General features: G+C 43.2%; 1 protein-coding gene across 1 annotated transcript in view; it reads right to left on the bottom strand.

The window, feature by feature from the left end:
• Positions 1-20,783, bottom strand: part of LOC126442990 (zinc finger MYND domain-containing protein 11-like) — a gene marked incomplete at both ends in the record, with an annotated part of 79,191 nt that extends 58,408 nt beyond the window's left edge. Inside the window, 3 exons of the mRNA XM_050090837.1 lie at positions 8,658-8,750; positions 16,307-16,468; positions 20,659-20,783. Coding sequence (XP_049946794.1) covers positions 8,658-8,750; positions 16,307-16,468; positions 20,659-20,783 — 380 coding nt within the window. The remainder of the gene's footprint in view (positions 1-8,657; positions 8,751-16,306; positions 16,469-20,658) is intronic.
• Between the last annotated feature and the right edge of the window lie 687 nt (positions 20,784-21,470).

Raw genomic sequence — 21,470 nt, forward strand, 5'->3', positions numbered from 1 at the left:
ATTCGCCTGTGTTGTACATGTTGAGCACTTCTCGTCTTAGAACATCTTTGTCGAAATTATCTAAATTAGTTACAGTCCTCTCACGAGTGCGATATTTCCCTGGCGATCTGAAAAGTGGGCTTCCACAGGTCTCCGTAGATAACTTTCCTTCATTGGCAATCCGCTGAACGGTTCTCAAGCTAACGCCTGTCGCTTCTGCAGTGCGTTCCTGAGATCTGCCGACATCCGTGATAGGTCCACCGTTTTCTGCTTCGCGCTTGAAAAAAGCGTGAATCCGGTAAATTATGTCCCTCGCCTGTCTATGGAGAGTTTGTCGCTTACCACCATTATCAGCCATGACAACTTGCAACAAATGCGATAAAAATTCACCAAAGAATAACTACAATCACATTTAACACTCGCACTCGCCAAGACATTCCCAGCAGACCGTTCAGAAAACTACTGAACACTCATTAGCTGTCAGCGGATGCGTGACGTCAGGTGCGTAGAACGAGCCTTAAATCGACCGCAGTCGTTCATGGTTCCAACTATACAGAGTGTTCATTTTAATTGGAGACATTGAAATATCCGCAAATCTACACATCGGATCAAACAAATTTATAACTAATTTTTTTTTTTTGTCTCAGAGGGGGCCATCCAATGATACCAAATTCGACGAATTTGTAGTCAAATTTGTTATAATTGTATGTCCCCTTCCGGGAGGAACTAATTTTCATTAGGATTTCTTTTGGCTGTGTGTGTCGTTTTCAAGAGATTTCAATGTCCCCATAAAATGAACACCCTTTATAACATAAACAGTGTTTATAAATTGGGAAATATTCTATCTTTAGCAACTGTAACAAAACTTTCTTTATACCAGAGTCATTTCGCTTTTTTCTAAAACGTTCTGATTAAAACGAAGTTGGCGAAGTACATAAAACTGAATTTTGGACGTAATAAAACTAAAATATATTGCCAGTGAGGCACAGTGCGCAAACATTTTGTTTTTGTCACAACGGACAGCAAATACTTGCCAAAACATAGATCAGTCGACGAAACCATTGAATATGATGTTGCCAAAGCAGCGAAGCAAAGAATTCCGTCAGACAATCAAATAGCTCGGCAACGTACGAGCCGAAATTCTGCTCTAAATAATACTTTTAATACTGCCGCAAAAGAATATATCTCAATATGAATAGTAAAACAGCGACTGCGGAAGAGGCGATATACAAACAAAACGGATAACATGAATATTGTATGTGTGCCTTTTCGTTGTTTTTAATTGCTGTGAAAAGAAATATTGGAGGAGAAAATTACAAAAACTGAAAACTTATTATGATTATAATGAAGCACAGGAAATTTCAAAACATTACATTCAAACGAATAAAATTCATTAAGTAAGACACTTCACTATTGTTTTTAAATAAATAAAATATTTAGTATGCAACAAGCCTTGAACTCAGAATCCTCCGATTAGCAGCCCAACACTTTAACCATTACGCCAACGCAGCTACTCATTTCTGGCATCTCCTGGAGCACTCTAAACGTTTGCAAAATACCGACAAACACTGTTGGGATGACTATGAATTACTCATGTTGCGTCGAAGTACAATAGGAAATAAACAATTACCGCTGTTCTTTATTGCGAAAAAGCGGTTCGTGAGACTGATACAAACACCTTTCCTTGCTATCGCCTGAATTAGGAGGCTTATTGTTTGTTTGGTTTAATTAATTAATAGAATATGAAGCAATTGGTGTAAAGAATGCTTTTTCCAAACTTTCTATAAAAGAAAGTCTGATATCAAGACATTGCTTGTGTTCAATTACTTCATTTATGACTGAACGTTTCTAAAATTGAAGACACTCGTCCGTGCTCTGCACTGCAGTCGAGATCTGGCAACGTCGTTCTCTGTTCATTGGCTGACTGTGATTTGTGACGTCAAATGCGCAGAACGAACCTAAACTCGGCCGCCAAGATATATGACGCGCACCTTAGATGGACGTGAAATTCAACTTTCCCTATGACAAATTCAAAACCATCAGAGTCATAAAATGTTCAGAGAACCACATATAACAGGCCATACTTTAGATACAAGTGCAAAATTGACTTTACTACGGTTGAACACAGTGATCATTAAGCTAGTAATGTGATGGTTGACCTCTGTTGATTCAAGTATATCCAGAAATTTATGCATATAAAAGAAATTTAGATGTAAGGGGCAATAAAATGAAAATGAGACAGATGGAAAAAAAATGAGAAATCTGCTTATTATTTGAAAAGTAATCACCAGAACTGTTAATACATTCCAGAATGAGATTTTCTCTCTGCAGCAGAGTGTGCGCTGATATGAAACTTCCTGGCAGATTAAAACTGTGTGCCAGACCGAGACTAACTCGGGACCTTTGCCTTTCACGGGCAAGTTCTCTACCAACTGAGCTACCCAAGCACGACTCACGCCCTATCCTCACAGCTTTACTTCTGCCAGTACCTCATCTCCTACCTTCCGAACTTTACAGAAGCTCTTCTGTGAACCTTGCAGAACTAGCAATCCTGAAAGAAAGGTTCGGAGGAGAGCTTCTGTAAAGTTCGGAAGGTAGGAGATGAGGTACTGGCAGAAGTAAAGCTGTGAGGACAGGGCGTGAGTCGTGCTTGGGTAGCTCAGTTGGTAGAGCACTTGCCCGCGAAAGGCAAAGGTCCCGAGTTCGAGTCTAGGTCTGGCACACAGTTTTAATCTGCCAGGAAGTTTGTTAATACATTTATCCCACTGTAAGACAAAATGGTAAGACAAAATGGTCAATGCCTTCACACAAAAATTTTTGTTTTTGCCTATGTAACCACAACCGTAACCCAGTGTGCACATCCTCATCTGAAGCAAATCGAAAGCCACTCCAAAAATATAAAAACTGCACAGGGAAAGAATGGAACTGCACAGTGCAGGTGTAAGGGCTTCCCAGAGAAACTTCTGCAATGCTAAGGCAATGTACGGGCTTGCTGAAGTTTCATTGGGTGGCCCCTACACATCCACCAAAAAATCCCAATCTCTTCCTGTGTGATTGCGATACTTTTGGAGTCCTGAAGAAAGACATTTGTGGCCATTGATTTGCTTTGGATGAAGAGGTGCAAGTTTGGATACAATCTTGGGTCTGCAGACAACCGCAAAAATATTTTTGGGCATTGACCATCTTGTCCCAAAGTGGAAGAAATGTATTAACGGTTACAGCGATTCCCTATGAGGGTGGGGGTGAGGGGTATTTATTACTTTTTCCACCTGTCTCTCTTCTTCATTTGACTGCCCCTTATAACAATACCCCCTCCGCATCTGAATCACTAGTGTCATTGCAGAAGAATTCACATTTGATTCTAAATAGCTCCTCAGATTTTTCCTTAAGCCATCCTCACAAGGGACAAGGCAGCTAACCAACTTTGCTTCCATCAGGAACCATTGTGCACAGCGACCGCAGATTGCAAGAAAGGAGAGGCACGCAGTGGTCTGTCGCAATCCCATTAGTTTTTCCTATATTCGCAAATCTAGATTTCGAGTGTAAGTAGCCATCTTCACAGACTCGCAGCGGTTCGTGTCGTTATACGTTCTTACAGGTGTACAGGCAGAAGAACACCCTTTGCCCACACACCTGTAAGAACATACGGCGACACGAACTTCTGCGAGTCTGTGAAGATTGCTACGTATACCTGAAATCTAGATTTGCGACTAAAACAAAAATTAAAGGCAGCTAGCATTATGCAGGTTCGCACGGAACACACGACCAAAGAGACAGTGCAGTCGGCACACGGGACGTGCTGGCTAACATGATTTGGGCTTTCAGAGCTCTCCGGCGGCCACTGTCGGCTTTACTCGGCTCGGCTCAGCTCAGCTCACTTTACAAAAACTGGACACACATAACATAGGTGTGTTAACTCTGTTAATGATTGTCGAATAAGAGCAGAAAAAATTGGGAAGAAGATTCTGGACAAGGCAACGGCTCGAACGGCAAATTGCTAATACGGGAACACTGCATAACGCCGTACGATTATCTGAGATATGTACTGGTATTAGTTATTCTTAACTCAATTGAATTTTCATCCCATTTTCAGTTTTAAAGTGAATATAGTTAAGGTATATGTTTAATGAGAGTTTGTGCACACATAACGTCCGTATTCTCAATGCTGCATTGACTACAGACACACTGTAATAACATATTTCATCATATACATTCCAAGATCAAGATTCATTCCAACGGAAGAGATTTTTCCCAAGTTGCTCACTATCATTAAAAAACATGTTCAAACAAATTTCGGGCTTGCAGCCGGTCGTCGTTCAATACTTCGCACGACATTTCAACTGGGCACCTGCCAGTCATCTTAGGTGAGCCATCGCAGACTGGTGAAAACGTCCTCCGTTCCGCAATATATAGCGTACTGTAACTATTCTGCGCATGCGTCGAAAACTTGATAGTTGAACCACACTGCCCGCCGGCAGCGCCCTCGCTGGTGGAATAGCGAAACTCGGTCGCCCTCTGCGTTGCTGTTTGCCACGGCCGTCGATGCACTCTGTCGTCTTCGATTTGCGCAAATCGTGGAGATGATGGGATTCCATGCACTGTCCAGCTGGTAGCCGCTGTCACGGTTTAACAGATTTTCCGCCAGTCGTATTTCTACGGATTCTTTAATAATGGAGTCCCAGAAAGACGTTGCTGTGGACAAAATCATTGTTTCCTCATACTCCATCGAATGTCCAGTAGAAATACAATGTTCAGCAATAGCGGACTTGCTTGGCTGCAAAAGGCGGGTGTAACGTTGATGTTCAGTGCAGCGTTCTTTCACGGTGCGTGTGGTTTGACCTATGTAAGCCGTACCACATTGGCACGGTATCTTGTAAATTCCGGCCTTTCGTAGTAACAGATTGTCCTTAACTGATCCCAAAAGGTCTGCAATCTTCGATGGTGGGCAGAAAACCACTTTTACCTGAAATTTTTGGAGGATTCTTGCTATTTTAAACGAAGCGTTGCCATCGAAAGGAAGAAAAGCTAAAGATTGTTCCGGCATGTTCTCCTCTTTAGTCACTTCCTGCTTCTTAGTTTTAACTGTTAGTGCCCTGTTAATCTGCCGGATGGAATACCCATTTTCGCTGAATACTGTCTTTAGATGGGCAAGTTCTTGAGGTAAGCTATCAGGATCTGAGACAGTATGAGCTCTATGAACAAGTGTTTTAAGCAAACTCATGGTTTGCGACGGGTGATGGCAACTCGATGCTTGCAGGTACAAATCAGTATGAGGGGGTTTCCGGTAAACTGAATGCCCTAGAGAACAGTCATTCTTCCTTCGAACCAGGACATCCAAGAGAGGCAAACAACCATCTTTCTCTATTTCCATGGTAAACAGGATGTTGCTATGAATGGAGTTGAGGTGATGTAGAAACTCCATTAATTTATCTTCTCCATGAGGCCACACTATGAAAGTGTCATCCACATACCGCCAAAAAACTGTTGGCTTCAGGGCAGCTGATTCAAGCTCTCTCTCTACAAAATCCTCCATAAAAAGTTTGGCCACCAAAGGAGACAGGGGGCTACCCATGGCGACACCGTCAGTCTGTTCAAAATATTCAAGGAGAGGATTTGCTATACAAGACGAAGGATAGATGCTATTTCAGCAGAACTTTACTAGTTACATCTGAAGGTTGCAAGGTATCTTTCTCCTGTATCATGGGACTGGGTTGATGGAGTGACTTCGGCCAAGTTCGAGTGGATCCACAATGAAGCTAATTGTCGGAAGATATCAAAATTTGATCGACTGTTGCCACAGAAGCCGTCGCCAGAAGGGATAATGGTACGACGTTCCGTCGTTAATCTCACGGAGAAGAATTTGGACGACGCTATGCTGTCTGTATTAAGCAAGGGACTCAATTTTGCACCTACACCTAGAGCACCGCCATTTATAAGTATTTTGAGTAGTGTTGAAGCAGCTGTATGACGTCTTCCTTTCGATGCTGCAGACAAAATAAGAAGGGAAACTTGCCGTGCTCTGTTGAAGGCTCCTACTCAACACAGTTATTTAACCTCTGCAGAGAGGGCTGCATTACGAAATCTGAGAGAGGACCCTGACGTAGTGGTATTGAAAGCTGACAAAGGTAATGCAACTGTTTTGTTACCACGTGGTGTGTATAAAGATAAGATGTATGGTCTGGTAAGTGACTACCTATAGGAGGATTGATTACGATCCTACAGGATGTGTGCAACGAAAAACTTCAGCACTATTAAATTCCTCCTCCTTACCGCAAGAGACCATCAAGAGGTTAAGACCACATGGTTGTGTACCTCCAAGACTGTATGGCCTTCCAAAGATTCATAAAGAGGGTCTTCCTCTGCGTCCAATAGTGAGCAACATTGGAGCTCCTACATATGATTTAGCTAAACATCTCGCTTCCTTACTGAGACCTTTCGTAGGCAAGTGCTCACATCACATACGAAACTTAGCTGATTTTATCAATAGACTGGGGGCTCTCCGTCTTAGCAGTGTAGACCTTCTAGTAAGCTTTGATGTGGTCTCACTTTTTACAAAAGTTCCTCTTGCAGATTCTTTGACACTGATTGGTGACATGTTTCCTGTTGATATCACTGCTTTGTTCAGGCACGCACATTCCACAACTTATTTCATGTTTAATTAAGAATATTTTGAACAGACTGACGGTGTCGCCATGGGTAGTCCCGTCTCCTTTGGTGGCCAACCTTTTTATGGAGGATTTTGAAGAGAGAGCACTTGAATCAGCTGCCCTGAAGCCAACAGTTTATTGGCGGTATGTGGATGACACTTTCATTGAATGACGACCGGCTGCAAGTCCGAAATTTGTTTGAACAGTCAATTCGCCAGGAAAGTTTTAAAATTCACATTAAAAAACATATTTACCGGCAAGACACAAACACCAGCCAGTCCATAAATCCAGAGACAGTTACACACATTTTAAAAAAACTTCATGATAGTCAAAACTTGCAGTACATTAACTCGTGTTTACTTCCAGGCATAGACTGGCAATCGCGTTAAAATTTCTGGCTACTAGGGACACATTCCAGTTTGTTGGCCTTTGCCACAATAATTATAATAAATATGTTTGACTTTTGAGGTAATACTTGTATTGAATGACTAAGACAGACCCAGAATCTTTTAGAGAATGGAATGTTGTGGGGAGGGGGAATGGAGCTGAGGGTGGAAAGGAAGGAGGTGGATGCGAACCTACTATCTTTACACAATGAGATTTTCACTCTGCAGCGGTGTGTGCACTGATATGAAACTTCCTGGCAGATTAAAACTGTGTGCCCGACCGAGACTCTAACTCGGGACCTTTGCCTTTCGCAGGCAAGTGCTCGCAAAAGGCAAACGTACTGAGTTCGAGGCTCAGTCGGGCACACAGTTTTAATCTGCCAGGAAGTTTCCTACTACCTTTACCTTCACATCTTCAGAAGTCACAACGCTATGAACTGTGCTACAGTTTGTACACTGCAACCAGGTGACAGTAAAAGGCAAGAACTGTGCAAACACTATGTCCAAATGTCATCATTTGATATTTGATCTTTAATATGTAAATTGTACCAAAAATGCACAATTTTGTTATATCATCGTTGTGCTGTAGCACTTGAGTGGTATACTTCTGTAGCACACAAATTATAACACTAAAAATATCGACTATATGAAGCCTTTACCTGCCAATATGTAGTCCTGTCCTTTTATTCCAACAAATTTTAGCTAAAATGACGTGTTTTCGAGAGATATGCAATCTGTTGATGCTTTGAAACAGATTATATTCGTACCGAGTACTCTACGAGAAAGGAAACCCACCAAATACGATGTTTTAACACCGTACAACACGGCAGCTACCAAGTTCTACTTCTAATGTAAAACGATGTCTCATCTCCCTAGCAAAGTTCCTGCGTGAGACACTAAAATCCGACATGCTCAAATCTTTATTTCACACTCCACAGTGTACTCGTATACGGAATTTCACACTATCACACGGCCAGCTCCTCGTCCAGTTCGTTTTCACGTCGAGCGAGAGGACGGCTTTAGGTAAGGTGGTCCAAGACGGGCTCCACTCTGCCTCTCGAGGCCACGCGAGGATCTGCTAGAAGAAAGATGCGGCAGCACCGTCAGGATTCCTTCACCGGCAATAAAGACTGGACGGACCGACGACGTGCCGATCTCGTGTTCCGCGATCACAGACTGCTTGTCTTACTGCAGCAGTAGGTAAGAGTCAGCAGGTCGGGTCAAGCACAACACCTAATCCCCAGGTAGTGTTCACATTTTGTTTTTACAATAAGACATTTCATATACCTGTATTAAGTTTTAATTTATTTTCAAGTGATTTGTAATAAATAATTATAAATATTTTTATTAAAAATTACAGTTAATTATTTGTTAATTAACATTTTACCTGTGTAACAGATACAGAAGGTAAGAAAAATTTGAAAAACCAGCTACTGAGAGATTTTTAATGACAAACCTCTCGATTAACCACCACAGACACACTCATATTCTCTCACTCTGAGCACTTCCTGATCGTGGAGTAAGCCACCCCTATTCATGTCGGTTAAGTGTCAAATATAATTGCAGTTGGTGTACCATATTCTGAATTGACACTATTTCCTGTGGTGCCCACAAGCGTTAAGTTAGATATTCATGACACACTCACCCGCTCACGTAATCGGCTGCAGGTGAAGCTCAGGAGGTGGTTAAGCTGGCTCCGCTTCATGCGATTCTTGTCGTCTCGCTCCACCCCCATGTCCTGTTCACATTACAAAACAATGCCTTGAGAACAAAACATTAACAAACTGAAAGAGAGACAGAGCTGTCAGGCAACATATAATTTTCCATATAATAAGACAGCAATTGCAGAATCCGAGAAAAGCTCTTAACGATGTTAATAAAAAAACAGTGATTGAAAAATTGTTTACAATTCCTACAGGAATCTGACTACAGCTGTAAGAGTCAACAAACATAAAAGGGAAGCACAGGTTGAGAAGAGAGTGAGAGAGGGTTGTAGCCAATCTCTGATGTTCCTGACTCTGCAAGCAGTAATTTGGAATGGTAATTTAACTGAAACAGGAGTCATGGAATAAAGTCAGATGAAATCAGGTGAAGCTGAGGGAATTAGATTGGGAAACGGGACACTTACAGTAGTAGATGACTTTCGCTGTATCAGCAGCAAAATAAGTGACAGTCGTCAAAGTACACAAAATAAAAAACGCATGTTGGCAACAGCACGAAAAGCATTTGTGGGGTGGGGGGCAGATTTCTTAACTTAAATGTTAGGACATCTCTTTTGGAGATCTTTGCTATGAGTGTAGCCTCGTATGGAAGCAAATCGTGGACCATTACTCAGGCATTATGAACTTCCTCCTAACCAAAAAGTCTGCTGTGCTGTCTTCCACTGAAACTCGGGCAGCGAGATACTTGTTTTGTAAATAAAATTGCCTTTTCCTGCTGCTAGTTATTTTATTTATCCCACACGCGTTTCGCCTTCTCCTGTCCTAAGGCATCATCAGTGGTATCTATAACAATACAGTTTTGTTAGCTATAGATTATCAAACACTTCACTTCGCAATTCGTTTGTCAGTCGATACAACTATTTTGTCGTACATTTCTTTCCACAGCATAAATATTGCGACTCCACTACGTGTTTTATCTTCTTTGGTATGTTTACCTATTTGTTGCCAACCTAATGAAGTATATGTTCGTTACTACTATTTGTGATGTTTATACTGTGTGTGCGTGTGTGAGAGAGAGAGGAGGGAGAATACAGCCGATATTTTTTTTTTTTTTTTTTTTGGGGGGGGGGGGGGGGGGGGTGTAGTAGCTGTTAGCGAGTGGCTGAAAACTTTGAAACGAAAAGTCAAAACAGCTGTCACCAATTTCCTGCGGAAGGGGTTCATGGATGAGTGAGTGTAAGGAAGTTGGGTTCTATTATTATTACATTGGACAGTATTATTGTATTAATACTTTCTGCAGACGTTATTCTATTATTTTGTCTATTAGTATAAATGATGATTTGTTTGGCATGTGTTCTTGGTCATTCAACAGGATTTTCCCCTCTGCTTTGGTTTTATGTGTGTGGTAATTTTCTTGCACGGTCAGGAGGTGTTTTTTATTGTTGATTCTAATTATTTTCATGTCATCTTCCCTAATGGTTGGTTTGTGGTCATTTTCTCTTAGGTGTTCTGCAAATGTGGAGTGGTTTGTCGATATTTCCAGGCTCTCATGTGTTCCTTGTATCTGACATCAAATGTTCTCCCTGTCTGCCCTATGTGTCTTCCCGAGTGTTACACTGTAGCCGATATATACCTGCTTTCTGCTATATGTCTCTGTTTGTCAGTTTTGGGGTGCATTTTTGTATAAAATTGTCTGTTGTGTACGCTATGTTTATTCCCTGCCTTTTGAAAATGTTCATGATTTTATGGGCGAGTTTGTGTGTTTTTGTCATTGTGTACCATCTTGTGTTTTCTTTCACCTTTTTCTGATTATCTTGTGTAGTTGTTACGGGACGGCGTGTTTGTGTTTAGTTCTGTTGTGTTGTTGTCTGTGGTTTGGAGCTTTCTGCTTTTATTTTCCTTTTAATTTTGTTGTTTAGCTTTGTGACTGTTATTATTGTAACCATTATTTTCTGAAAATAATTAGAATCAACAATAAAAAAAAAAACACCTCCTGACCATGCAAGAAAATTACCACATACATAAAACCAAAGCAGAGGGGAAAATCCTGTTGAATGACCAAGTACACATGCCAAGCAACTCATTATTTACACTAACAGATAAAATAATAGAATAACATTCGCAAAAAGTATTAATGTAATAATACTGTCCAATGTAATAATAATAGAACCCAACATCACTCATCCATGAACCCCTCCACAGAATATTGAAACGAAAAGTCAAAACAGCTGTCACCAAAGTTTTCAGCCACTCGCTAACAGCTAGTACAACTAGTACAAACCCCCCGCCACTCCCCCCCCCCCCCCCCCCAAAAAAAAGATGTTAAGCTGTATCCCCCCCCCTCCTCTCTCTCTCTCTCTCTCTCTCTCTCTCTCTCTCTCTCTCTCTCTCTCTCTCTCTCTCTCACACACACACACACACACACACACACACACACACACACACACACACACACACACACACGGTATAAACATCACAAATAGAAGTTCGTAACGAACATATACTTCATTAGGTTGGCAACAAATAGATAAACATACCAAAGAAGATGAAACACGTAGTGGAGTCGCAATATTTACACTGTGGAAAGAAGTGTATGACGAAATAGTTGTATCGACTGACAAAAGAACAACAGTCCACCACAAGAAAGAGTGAGAAACATGGTGAACAGTGTGTGGAAGGTGAGAACACAAAGATGTGATTATATGGCAGTGATAAAAGTGGTAGTGCAACCTCCAGACCAGATGTGAGGAAATGCAGATCAGCAAATCTTAAGTAATTACATTTTTACAAAAAACTGCAAAGTGAAGTGTTTGATAATCTGTAACTAACAAAACTGTATCGTTACAGATACCACTGATGATGCCTTAGGACAGAAGGTGAAACGCATATGGGATACATAAAGTAATTAGCAGCAGGAAAAGGCAGTTTTATTTACAAAACAAGTAATTATATGCTTGCTGCGGAAGACGGCCACACAAACAAACTTGTCAGGCAGTGACACATGCCACTTGTCGGTAAACCTGCTGTGTGTGTGCCAATAGGAGGCACAAAATGGGTAGCGCTCTTTCAATTGTCGGCACTTCGAACTTGCAGAGAATGACGGTACCCTCGGAGAAATGGCAGCAAGGGTTGGGAACCAAAGCTAGGTGCACTCAGCATGTACGCTTGGGGGTCCCATTCGACATGTTTAAGAGGCTATTCTGGAAGGTATTGACGGAACAGGGTGCACGAGCTGAAGACTGTCTCTCACATGGGAACAAATGGTGCCTGTCGGCTGTGCTCCAAGCTCATACTCTATTCGGTGACTGGCAGTGAAGTTTCGAGCCGAACAGTTGTGCTCTCCGAGTTTCGACGAAGCTCCAGGAGTTCCACAACATAAAATGCTAAATTAAAAGAAATTTGCTCAGTAGAAAATAGCTGAAGCACAAAAAAGTTTCAACTGGCTACGAGAGAAAGAAGATAAATTGATTACTCGCTCTTATCGTGCAGGAACAGAGTGAAGAGGAAGAAGTTTTCTCGTTCTTTTTATTAAGAACGCTACAGATCAGACTTTATTAACAATTATAGTACAGGGTTACATCACCAGTAACAGTTACATTCTCAGCAAGTACACCAAGTCCTTTCATCCGTACACGTATTTTTTCATCATTACTAACTTTACGACAGGAGCGGGTACACAATGTAAGAGGCATATTACTATATACATAAATAGGTCTAGATTGGGTCTTAGCATCTATTCCACAATGCCAGGTCTAACATTTTCCGCCACAGTCAAACCTATATTTACTATTTAAATTCACGAAAATCGGCATATTTTGTCTCGCAGACTATTCTCAACATTTTTTAGACAGGAATTCTTTATAAATCCGTCATTATTTATTGAGGTAATGAGGGGTGGAGATAACACTGTTTCAGAAGTTTTTGTCGGTGTGGTAGAGACAAAAAAATACAGCATGTGCATAACCACTAGACACTTCTTACACCCACAACACTGTTTTTCTTTCTCACTTTGCAAATGACAATTTCTGGAGTGTGTTTTCCTGATGGGATTGGAGAGTAAATATCTAACAAAACTTGAAAACAATTGCTTATAACTCACTTAATATTATAAGAAATTGAGTATGTTACAAACCCAGTAAATAGATCGATTTCTCAGTTTTCCGATAGTACAGAACAGTGGTTCCCAAAAGGCGATCCACGGACCCCCAGGGGTCCGCAAGTTATGCCAGAGGGGTCCACAAGATGCTATTAGAATACAAAATACACTCCTGGAAATTGAAATAAGAACACCGTGAATTCATTGTCCCAGGAAGGGGAAACTTTATTGACACATTCCTGGGGTCAGATACATCACATGATCACACTGACAGAACCACAGGCACATAGACACAGGCAACAGAGCATGCACAATGTCGGCACTAGTACAGTGTATATCCACCTTTCGCAGCAATGCAGGCTGCTATTCTCCCATGGAGACGATCGTAGAGATGCTGGATGTAGTCCTGTGGAACGGCTTGCCATGCCATTTCCACCTGGCGCCTCAGTTGGACCAGCGTTCGTGCTGGACGTGCAGACCGCGTGAGACGACGCTTCATCCAGTCCCAAACATGCTCAATGGGGGACAGATCCGGAGATCTTGCTGGCCAGGGTTGTTGACTTACACCTTCTAGAGCACGTTGGGTGGCACGGGATACATGCGGACGTGCATTGTCCTGTTGGAACAGCTAGTTCCCTTGCCGGTCTAGGAATGGTAGAACGATGGGTTCGATGACGGTTTGGATGTACCGTGCACTATTCAGTGTCCCCTCGACGATCACCAGTGGTGTACGGCCAGTGTAGGAGATCGCTCCCCACACCATGATGCCGGGTGTTGGCCCTGTGTGCCTCGGTCGTATGCAGTCCTGATTGTGGCGCTCACCTGCACGGCGCCAAACACGCATACGACCATCATTTGCACCAAGGCAGAAGCGACTCTCATCGCTGAAGACGACACGTCTCCATTCGTCCCTCCATTCACGCCTGTCGCGACACCACTGGAGGCGGGCTGCACGATGTTGGGGCGCGAGCGGAAGACGGCCTAACGGTGTGCGGGACCGTAGCCCAGCTTCACGGAGACGGTTGCGAATGGTCCTCGCCGATAGCCCAGGAGCAACAGTGTCCCTAATTTGCTGGGAAGTGGCGGTGCGGTCCCCTACGGCACTGCGTAGGATCCTACGGTCTTGGCGTGCATCCGTGCGTCGCTGCGGTCCGGTCCCAGGTCGACGGGCACGTGCACCTTCCGCCGACCATTGGCGACAACATCGATGTACTGTGGAGACCTCACGCCCCACGTGTTGAGCAATTCGGCGGTACGTCCACCCGGCCTCCCGCATGCCCACTATACGCCCTCGCTCAAAGTCCGTCAACTGCACATACGGTTCACGTCCACGCTGTCGCGGCATGCTACCAGTGTTAAAGACTGCGATGGAGCTCCGTATGCCACGGCAAACTGGCTGACACTGACGGCGGCGGTGCACAAATGCTGCGCAGCTAGCGCCATTCGACGGCCAACACCGCGGTTCCTGGTGTGTCCGCTGTGCCCTGCGTGTGATCATTGCTTGTACAGCCCTCTCGCAGTGTCCGGAGCAAGTATGGTGGGTCTGACACACCGGTGTCAATGTGTTCTTTTTTCCATTTCCAGGAGTGTATGTTAAATATATTTCGTACGATAACAGATTTTTTGTTTTGGCTGCTCAATATTTTTTCAATAATGAATATGTCAATGTTTTCTCTGAGTACCAAAAATAGAAAATGTATAAAAGGACTCTTAATTTGATTTTTTTAGGTACTCGATATTGTGATAAGACAAGGTACCAATCGTGCTCGACGAGGCGGTCCTCGAGAAAATTTTGTTGGGAACCCCTGGTATAGAACATGTCACACCACCTATTAATGGAGAAGAAGAAACACCAGGAAGACACTATATCTGCTCGGCACGTGCCACAGATGGTAGCGTAATAATGAAATTTCAAACCTGCGACTGTTTGTGAGCTAGGCGTATAAGCAAATGGGTTAATTATGAATACCCCAGTGAATTCCCTTGACAGTAAGAACAAAAATTACAAAATATGTATGCTGACTAAGATAAAACTGAAAAATATTCCAGGTAGCTGTAACTACGAGAAAGTAACACGTTTTGACCTACCACAGCAGTGGGCATGGCTACGACCCCCGTCTCGGTGCAGTAATGTTCCTACAATCAGTAGGCATATCCAGTGGTGACATCACGTGCTCTGTGTCTCTGCTACTTTGTTTTCTGTGCTGTGTCAAACCGGGTGCTGCAGCAGAAAAATCCCACTCGTGACGTGCTTTCTGCAAGTAGGTTTTCGTTCCCAAAAACTTTTAGAGATACTGTCGAACACTGACGGCATTAGGGTGAGCGATACAAAACGAGTGTCAGCAAAAACTTGGCACAAAAATGTTTGTTTTTTCGTGACGACACACATCCACGTGCAGCAAATTGTACCAGAGAGCTCCTACGGGGTTTCGGATGGGAGGCGTTTCCTCACGCACCGTACAAAACAGATTCTGTGTCGAGAGATTACCACCTTTTGCTGGTAATGAAGACACGGCTCACTGCACTCTGATACTGACACCGAACTGCGTGCCGGTATAAACCGAAGGTCGTAATTGCGAGCGCCACATTTCTACTCGTGCCACAGTAGCGTAAGTGCCTCAATTAGAATGGTGACTGCGTAGAAAAATAGCTTAACAATGTACCTTTAAATTGTGTATACTAAAATTTGGTTTTTCTATATCATTAACTTTTTTATCTCGAAATGTCTTAGTTTCTGGACAGCCTTCACGCATCACAAATTTAGCAATGCTCTTTTATGGGTTTCTCACATAATAATGAAATTATTTTTCCAATTCTGTTTGTGTAATAAATTCCACTGTATAAATTCACCTGTGTATCCAGTTTCAGTACTATCGATACAAAAATGAGTGCTCTTCAAGTAATAAATACCAAAAAAAGGAAAGAAAATAAAACTACTAATTCTATCTTCGTCAAATCCACAGATATTAGCCAGCTTGCAATTAATGGCAGTTACCTACGGGATCAGCACAATGAGTACAAATGGCAACCTACAAGTGCCCACCCGGTTAGACGTGCCGTCTAATGCACTGCTTTCCGAGCGGGAAGGTGTGCCGGTCCCCGGCACAAATCCGCCCGGCGGATCGGTGTCGAGGTCCGGTGTGCCGGCCAGTATATGCATGGTTTTTAAGGCGGTTTCCATATGCCTTGGCAAATGTGGGCCGGTTCCCCTACTCCGCATCAGTTACACTGTGTCGGTGAATGCTGCACAAACACTTTCTCCACGTACGCATACACCATAATTACTCTACGATGTAAACATTTGGGGTTACACTCGTCTGGTATGAGACATTCTCAGGAGGGGGGAAGGGCCCACAAGGGGCCATACTGCACAATAACGCTGGGTTCAGTGTGGGGCGGCAGAGGGGTGAGTGGACGGCTGTAGCCTGTAGTGAGCCACTGAGGGCTACAGCCGGGACGAAGCCTCTCCGTCGTTTCCAGGTCCCCAGTTCCATACAATACATAACGACGGGGTGCCACGTCGCTCGACACACTCACCTTGCAGACAGAGCAGACGAAGGTGTTCTTGACGTCCTCGTCCGGCAGCTCGCCACGAGCCAGGCATGCCAGGTGGTAGACGCGGTGGCACGACGTGCAGCAGATGACGTCGCCGCCACGGTGGCACGAGAAGCAGTACCAGTCGTGACCGTCGTCCTTCACCTACGGCACAAAACGAGTATTCTTTTCCCACTGCTGTAGTAGATATATTTCACTACGTAACGTACAGCGACAAGGAAAGGTACGCACAGACGTCGCCGATTTTCGAAGAGACCCGTTTACTCGTACGTCTGAGAATAAGGAAAGGCATTTGGTGCAATCTGACGAGCTACGGACTGTCGGAAGTAGGAGGAGCAAGAGGGGAGAACGGAGTGCGAGGAAAGGAGTGGGAGCAGAAAAGGTTCTAGTTACGTATTAGAGGTGAATGCTCAGGCTGTTACACAATGAAACCTGCTGCAGTCGGTAAGCTGTCAGTGGATTTCTTCAGTATTTCGGATTAAAGACCGACTAGGGTAGATAGCACAGTTTTCGAACAGATTAGAAACGACTACTCGACACGGAGAGTATAGGATTCTTATTGTAGATGCGGAAGTCATAGATGAAGATGGTAAAAGTTATTTTGGGGACAATCCTGTGATACAGATAGAGAATGAGCTGACTTCAGAAAACGGTCCAGCATTATGTGACAGTGATGAGGGAAGTGGTTTCTCGTATTATCTGCGGTTCTAGGCACTTCAGTTAGAACGGCGCGACCGCTACGGTCGTAGGTTCGAATCCTGCCTCGGGCATTGATGTGTGTTATGTCCTTAGGTTACTTAGGTTTAAGTAGTTCTAAGTTCTAGGGGACTGATGACCTCAGAAGTTAAGTCCCATAGTGCTCGGAGCCATTTGAACCGGTTTTGTATTATCTGCCAACAAAGGAGAATACAACAAAATTTCCTGAAGGTTACTTGGCTGATGCTTACAAAATCTGGACAAAGCAGCCACGAGGAAATGATCCTCCACAACAATGCCCTCCTGGAGCCGCCCAACACGTGTCCCCTGGAATCAAATTCACTGCCGTAATGGCACAAAAACATACTCTTAAAAAACTCCAAAAAGATGGTACGACTAAAAATGAGGTACGTGATCAGTACATTGCAATGTGAATACAGTGTGCAATTATACACAACCGAAGGCTACAAATCTGGGTGACGTCTTTCGAAGCACAAACTGATCCGAACAATGCCGTAACATTCGAGGCTTCCAAAATGTTGCTGCAGTGGTTCCAGAGAAAAGGCAAGACTGTTTTTCCCACTATGTCACAAAGTTAGCAGAAGATTTGCTGCCGATGCAGAAAAGAAAGCCGGCAAGTTTGTCATGGAAGGAAGGTGTTTCACAGAGTTCAATTTTACACCAGAGGAGATAATTAACTTAGATCAGTCAAGATTTGCTGTGCTACAGAGTTACGTTCTGGGAGTCTCCTGCCATTAAGGGAGTGAACATTATTTATGGTGGCAGGGATTTAGTTGCACCAACTGTCTATTCACAATACTGTCCCGCTATTATAATGGATAGCATCCCTCTTTCCACACACGTTTGTTCTTGCATTGGAACCCAGTGGGAAATTTCCAGCAAGCATGACACTTTAGTCACCCAATGTGAAAGCATAAGCTAGAAAATCAGTAACATCTTGAAATCCCTTTTTGTCATGCTTGGTGGAGCAGGACTGCACACACTTGCACAGCAGAAGTCGAATTATTCTTTCAGTTCATTCTTGGACAGCAAATGAAGACGATGCTCTACACAATGACATAGATGCAGCAGATGTTGAATTGAAATGGTGATCCTGCTAAATGTACTGGGCTTGTACAATCAAAAGACATTTCTTTTCCCATCCATTCAGAATTACTACAGATACGATACTGTTATCATCCACAGTTAAAGCGTGGCAAAGAGAACAAGTCCTTTGTTGTTTAAATGTTTTCTGCAGATTCAATTTGTGGCAAACAGATTCAGACAAAACTGTGCAGGCGTCTTGCCTGTTTCCGAGATGGCATCACAACACAAAAAGGCTTTCTGCGTGTTCAGTTTTAAGTGTCCAGATCTGTGGTTGCAGAGCAGCACAACTTTTGTGGACAGTTTAGAAATGACCCACCACACACGAGTGACGCAGGTGGGTGGTATCTACCTTTCGTGGAAACTGGACGCCTTTGTAAGGTGACAAGTCCCACTCGACCTTCTGTGTCTGATTCAAATGCCGACAGACTGTGCGAGGCGCTTCTCCGCAGTCCTCGCAAGTCACTTATTGAAGCAAGGGTGGAATTGTTTGTGCTAAAGGTTACAGTTGGAGGGTGTTGCATAAGCAGGTATGTTTCAAACTGTACAAATTGGAATTAGTGCAGGCCCTTACACCAGCAAACAAAGTGAAAAGGTGCGATTTTGTTAACAGCTGCAGTTAAAAATGGAGAATGCTAGGTTTGTATATAGATTCACCTTCTGTGACGGAGACACTTTCCACATAAGCGGCAAGGTGAAAACACACACGACGTCTCTATCTGCGGAAGCGAGAAATCGCATACGCCGACAGAGCACCGGCGTGACACTCCGATAGTGAGTGTTTCCTGTGTGGTGTCGCACGAAAAAGTGCGGGGCTTATTTTTCTTCAAACAACAAAAGATGACTGGAAACCAACTTCTGGGCACATTGGAAACCTCATTGTTACCCCAGCTGAACGTCAGTTACGATTATTACATTTTGCAACTGGACAGTGCCCCATTCCACTTTCACAGGAATGTGCAATAGCTTAATTGTGTTCTTCAACAATGCCGAATCAGATGTGCTCCAACGGCACACGATAATGTTCTCCCCCAGTTGCAACCTTCGCCAGATTTAACACACTGCTATTTCCTCCTGCAGGGATCTGTGAAAAGCTGAGTTTGCGTACTGCCAATGCCGGTGTCCCTGGAGGAATTGTGAGATGGGATAAAGCAAGAAAGCACACACTGTAGACCGTCACAGAGGAAGTGCTACGCGAACTGTGGCACAAATTTGATTACCCTGTAAAAGTGTGTTGTGGCCAAGGGTGCACATATTGAAGGACTGTAAGTAACACATGAAAGACTTGGACATATGCTACAGCTTATGCTGTACATTTGCCCATAAAAAATAATCAATTTGCCATTCATTTTTAAAACTGCACCATCTGTCAAGGGAATTAAAATTTTTTAAAGCTAAATTTATGAAAATTAGTATTTCAATTCTCAGTTAGATACAAAGAAACATGTGTTAGGGGATGAAAGTTCCCAAGAATGCAAAAACGCTTTTTCGACACAATATAAATTTGGGTTTAAGAAATCTTTTCTGAATCTATTTGTTTGGAGGGAAGCACGGGCGATAAGCAATACAGACCGTGTGAGAATAGTAACTTCTGAAATGTGAAGCCACACAAGAATACTCAAGATCAGTACTGGGGTACTGAAAATATTATGAAAAGGATAGTTGCTACTTACGATGTAGCGGAGATGCCGAGTTGCAAATAGGTACAACAAAAAGACTCATAGCAAGTTTTGTCCTGCTATCTGCGGCTCGACACCTTTGCTAAATGGTGAGAGGCAAATATCCTTTTCGTAATATCGTCATTATCCCATTCTGGATTTCCACTTTTTAACTAGTTTGGACAAGAAGATAATAGAAGCTTTCGAAATGCGGTGCTACAGAAGAATGCAGAAGATTAGATGGGTAGATCAAATAACTAATGAGGAGGTATCGAATAGAATTGGGGAGGAGTTTGTGGCACAACTTGACTAGAAGAAGGGATTGGTTGGTAGGACATGTTCTGAGGCATCAAGGGATCACCAATTTAGCATTGGAGGGCAGCGTAGAGGGTAAAAATCGTAGAGGGAGACCAAGAGATGAATGCACTAAGCAGATTCAGAAGGATGTAGGCTGCAGTAGGTGCTGGGAGCTGAAACAGCTTGCACAGGATAGAGTAGCATGGAGAGCTGCATCAAACCAGTCTCTGGACTGAAGACCACAACAACAATGAGGAGGTACTGTATCAGGTTGGGGAGGGAAACAATTTATGGTAAAACTTGATTAAAATAAAGGATTGGCTGGTAGGACACGTGTTCAGATATCAAGGAATTGTCAATGTGGTAATGGAGGTGTGTGTGTGTGTGTGTGTGTGTGTGTGTGTGTGTGTGTGTGAGGTGCAGACTGTAGAGAGAGAGACCACGTCTCGACTACAGTCGGCAGACTCGAGTCGGTGTAGGTTGCAGTAGACTGCAGAGAGGAAGAGGCTTGCACAGGTTACAATAGTGAAGAAAGCTGCATCAAATCAGCTATCGCACTGAGAAAACGTTACCACTCACCCCTTCCTTTGGAAGAGCATAGCCCTCCTGCTCAATGCCAATCTTGGACCCCTTGCAGCCTATGCGCTTGATCATGCGGATCAGGTTGTCGCGCACGCAGTGATTCAGCTGCCTGCGCACCTCGTCTGCAAAATAAAAAAGAATTTTATTCGAACACGACACATGCATCGTGATACTGAAAGCAATGTTTAGCTCGTATTTGCCAGTTCACTTGTACATGTTTATAATGTGTGATTTGTATATTTAAGATTATGCTGTGACGATGATGGTCACTGTGATTTTAAAGGAGCTTAACTACCGTATTTACTCGAATCTAAGCCGCACTCGAATCTAAGCCGCACCTGAAAAATGAGACTCGAAATAAAGGAAAAAATAATTTCCCGAATCTAAGCCGCAGCTGAAATTTGAGACTCGAAATTCAAGGGGAGAGAAAAGTTTTAGGCCGCACCTCCAAATCGAAACAAAGTTGGTCCATTGTAATATGAGACAGAATAGAATTCAGGTCGAATGAATGACGATACAGCTACAGTAATTTGGTTCGAGCCGTAAGCTCAGCAGTTAAGCTTTACCAGGTAGCCATTGCTATGCGTCAGGCGCTCCGTCCTTATTTATGCGGGTACCCTTCGTTTTTCACGTGCTTCGTCTGGTTTGAATTGATTGCTTATTTTTCTTTGATCTGATAATTGCCGTTCTCTTTGTTATAGGTGTTTTCGTCACTCTAAGCTGAAAATGCATTACTGTACTGTGTCATGCATTGTTTGTCGCATTCCGATAATGAATGTTCATGACCTGGAGAGAGAGAGAGAGAGAGA

This window comes from Schistocerca serialis, unplaced genomic scaffold, assembly GCF_023864345.2.
Source record: "Schistocerca serialis cubense isolate TAMUIC-IGC-003099 unplaced genomic scaffold, iqSchSeri2.2 HiC_scaffold_1419, whole genome shotgun sequence".
NCBI lineage: Eukaryota > Metazoa > Arthropoda > Insecta > Orthoptera > Acrididae > Schistocerca > Schistocerca serialis.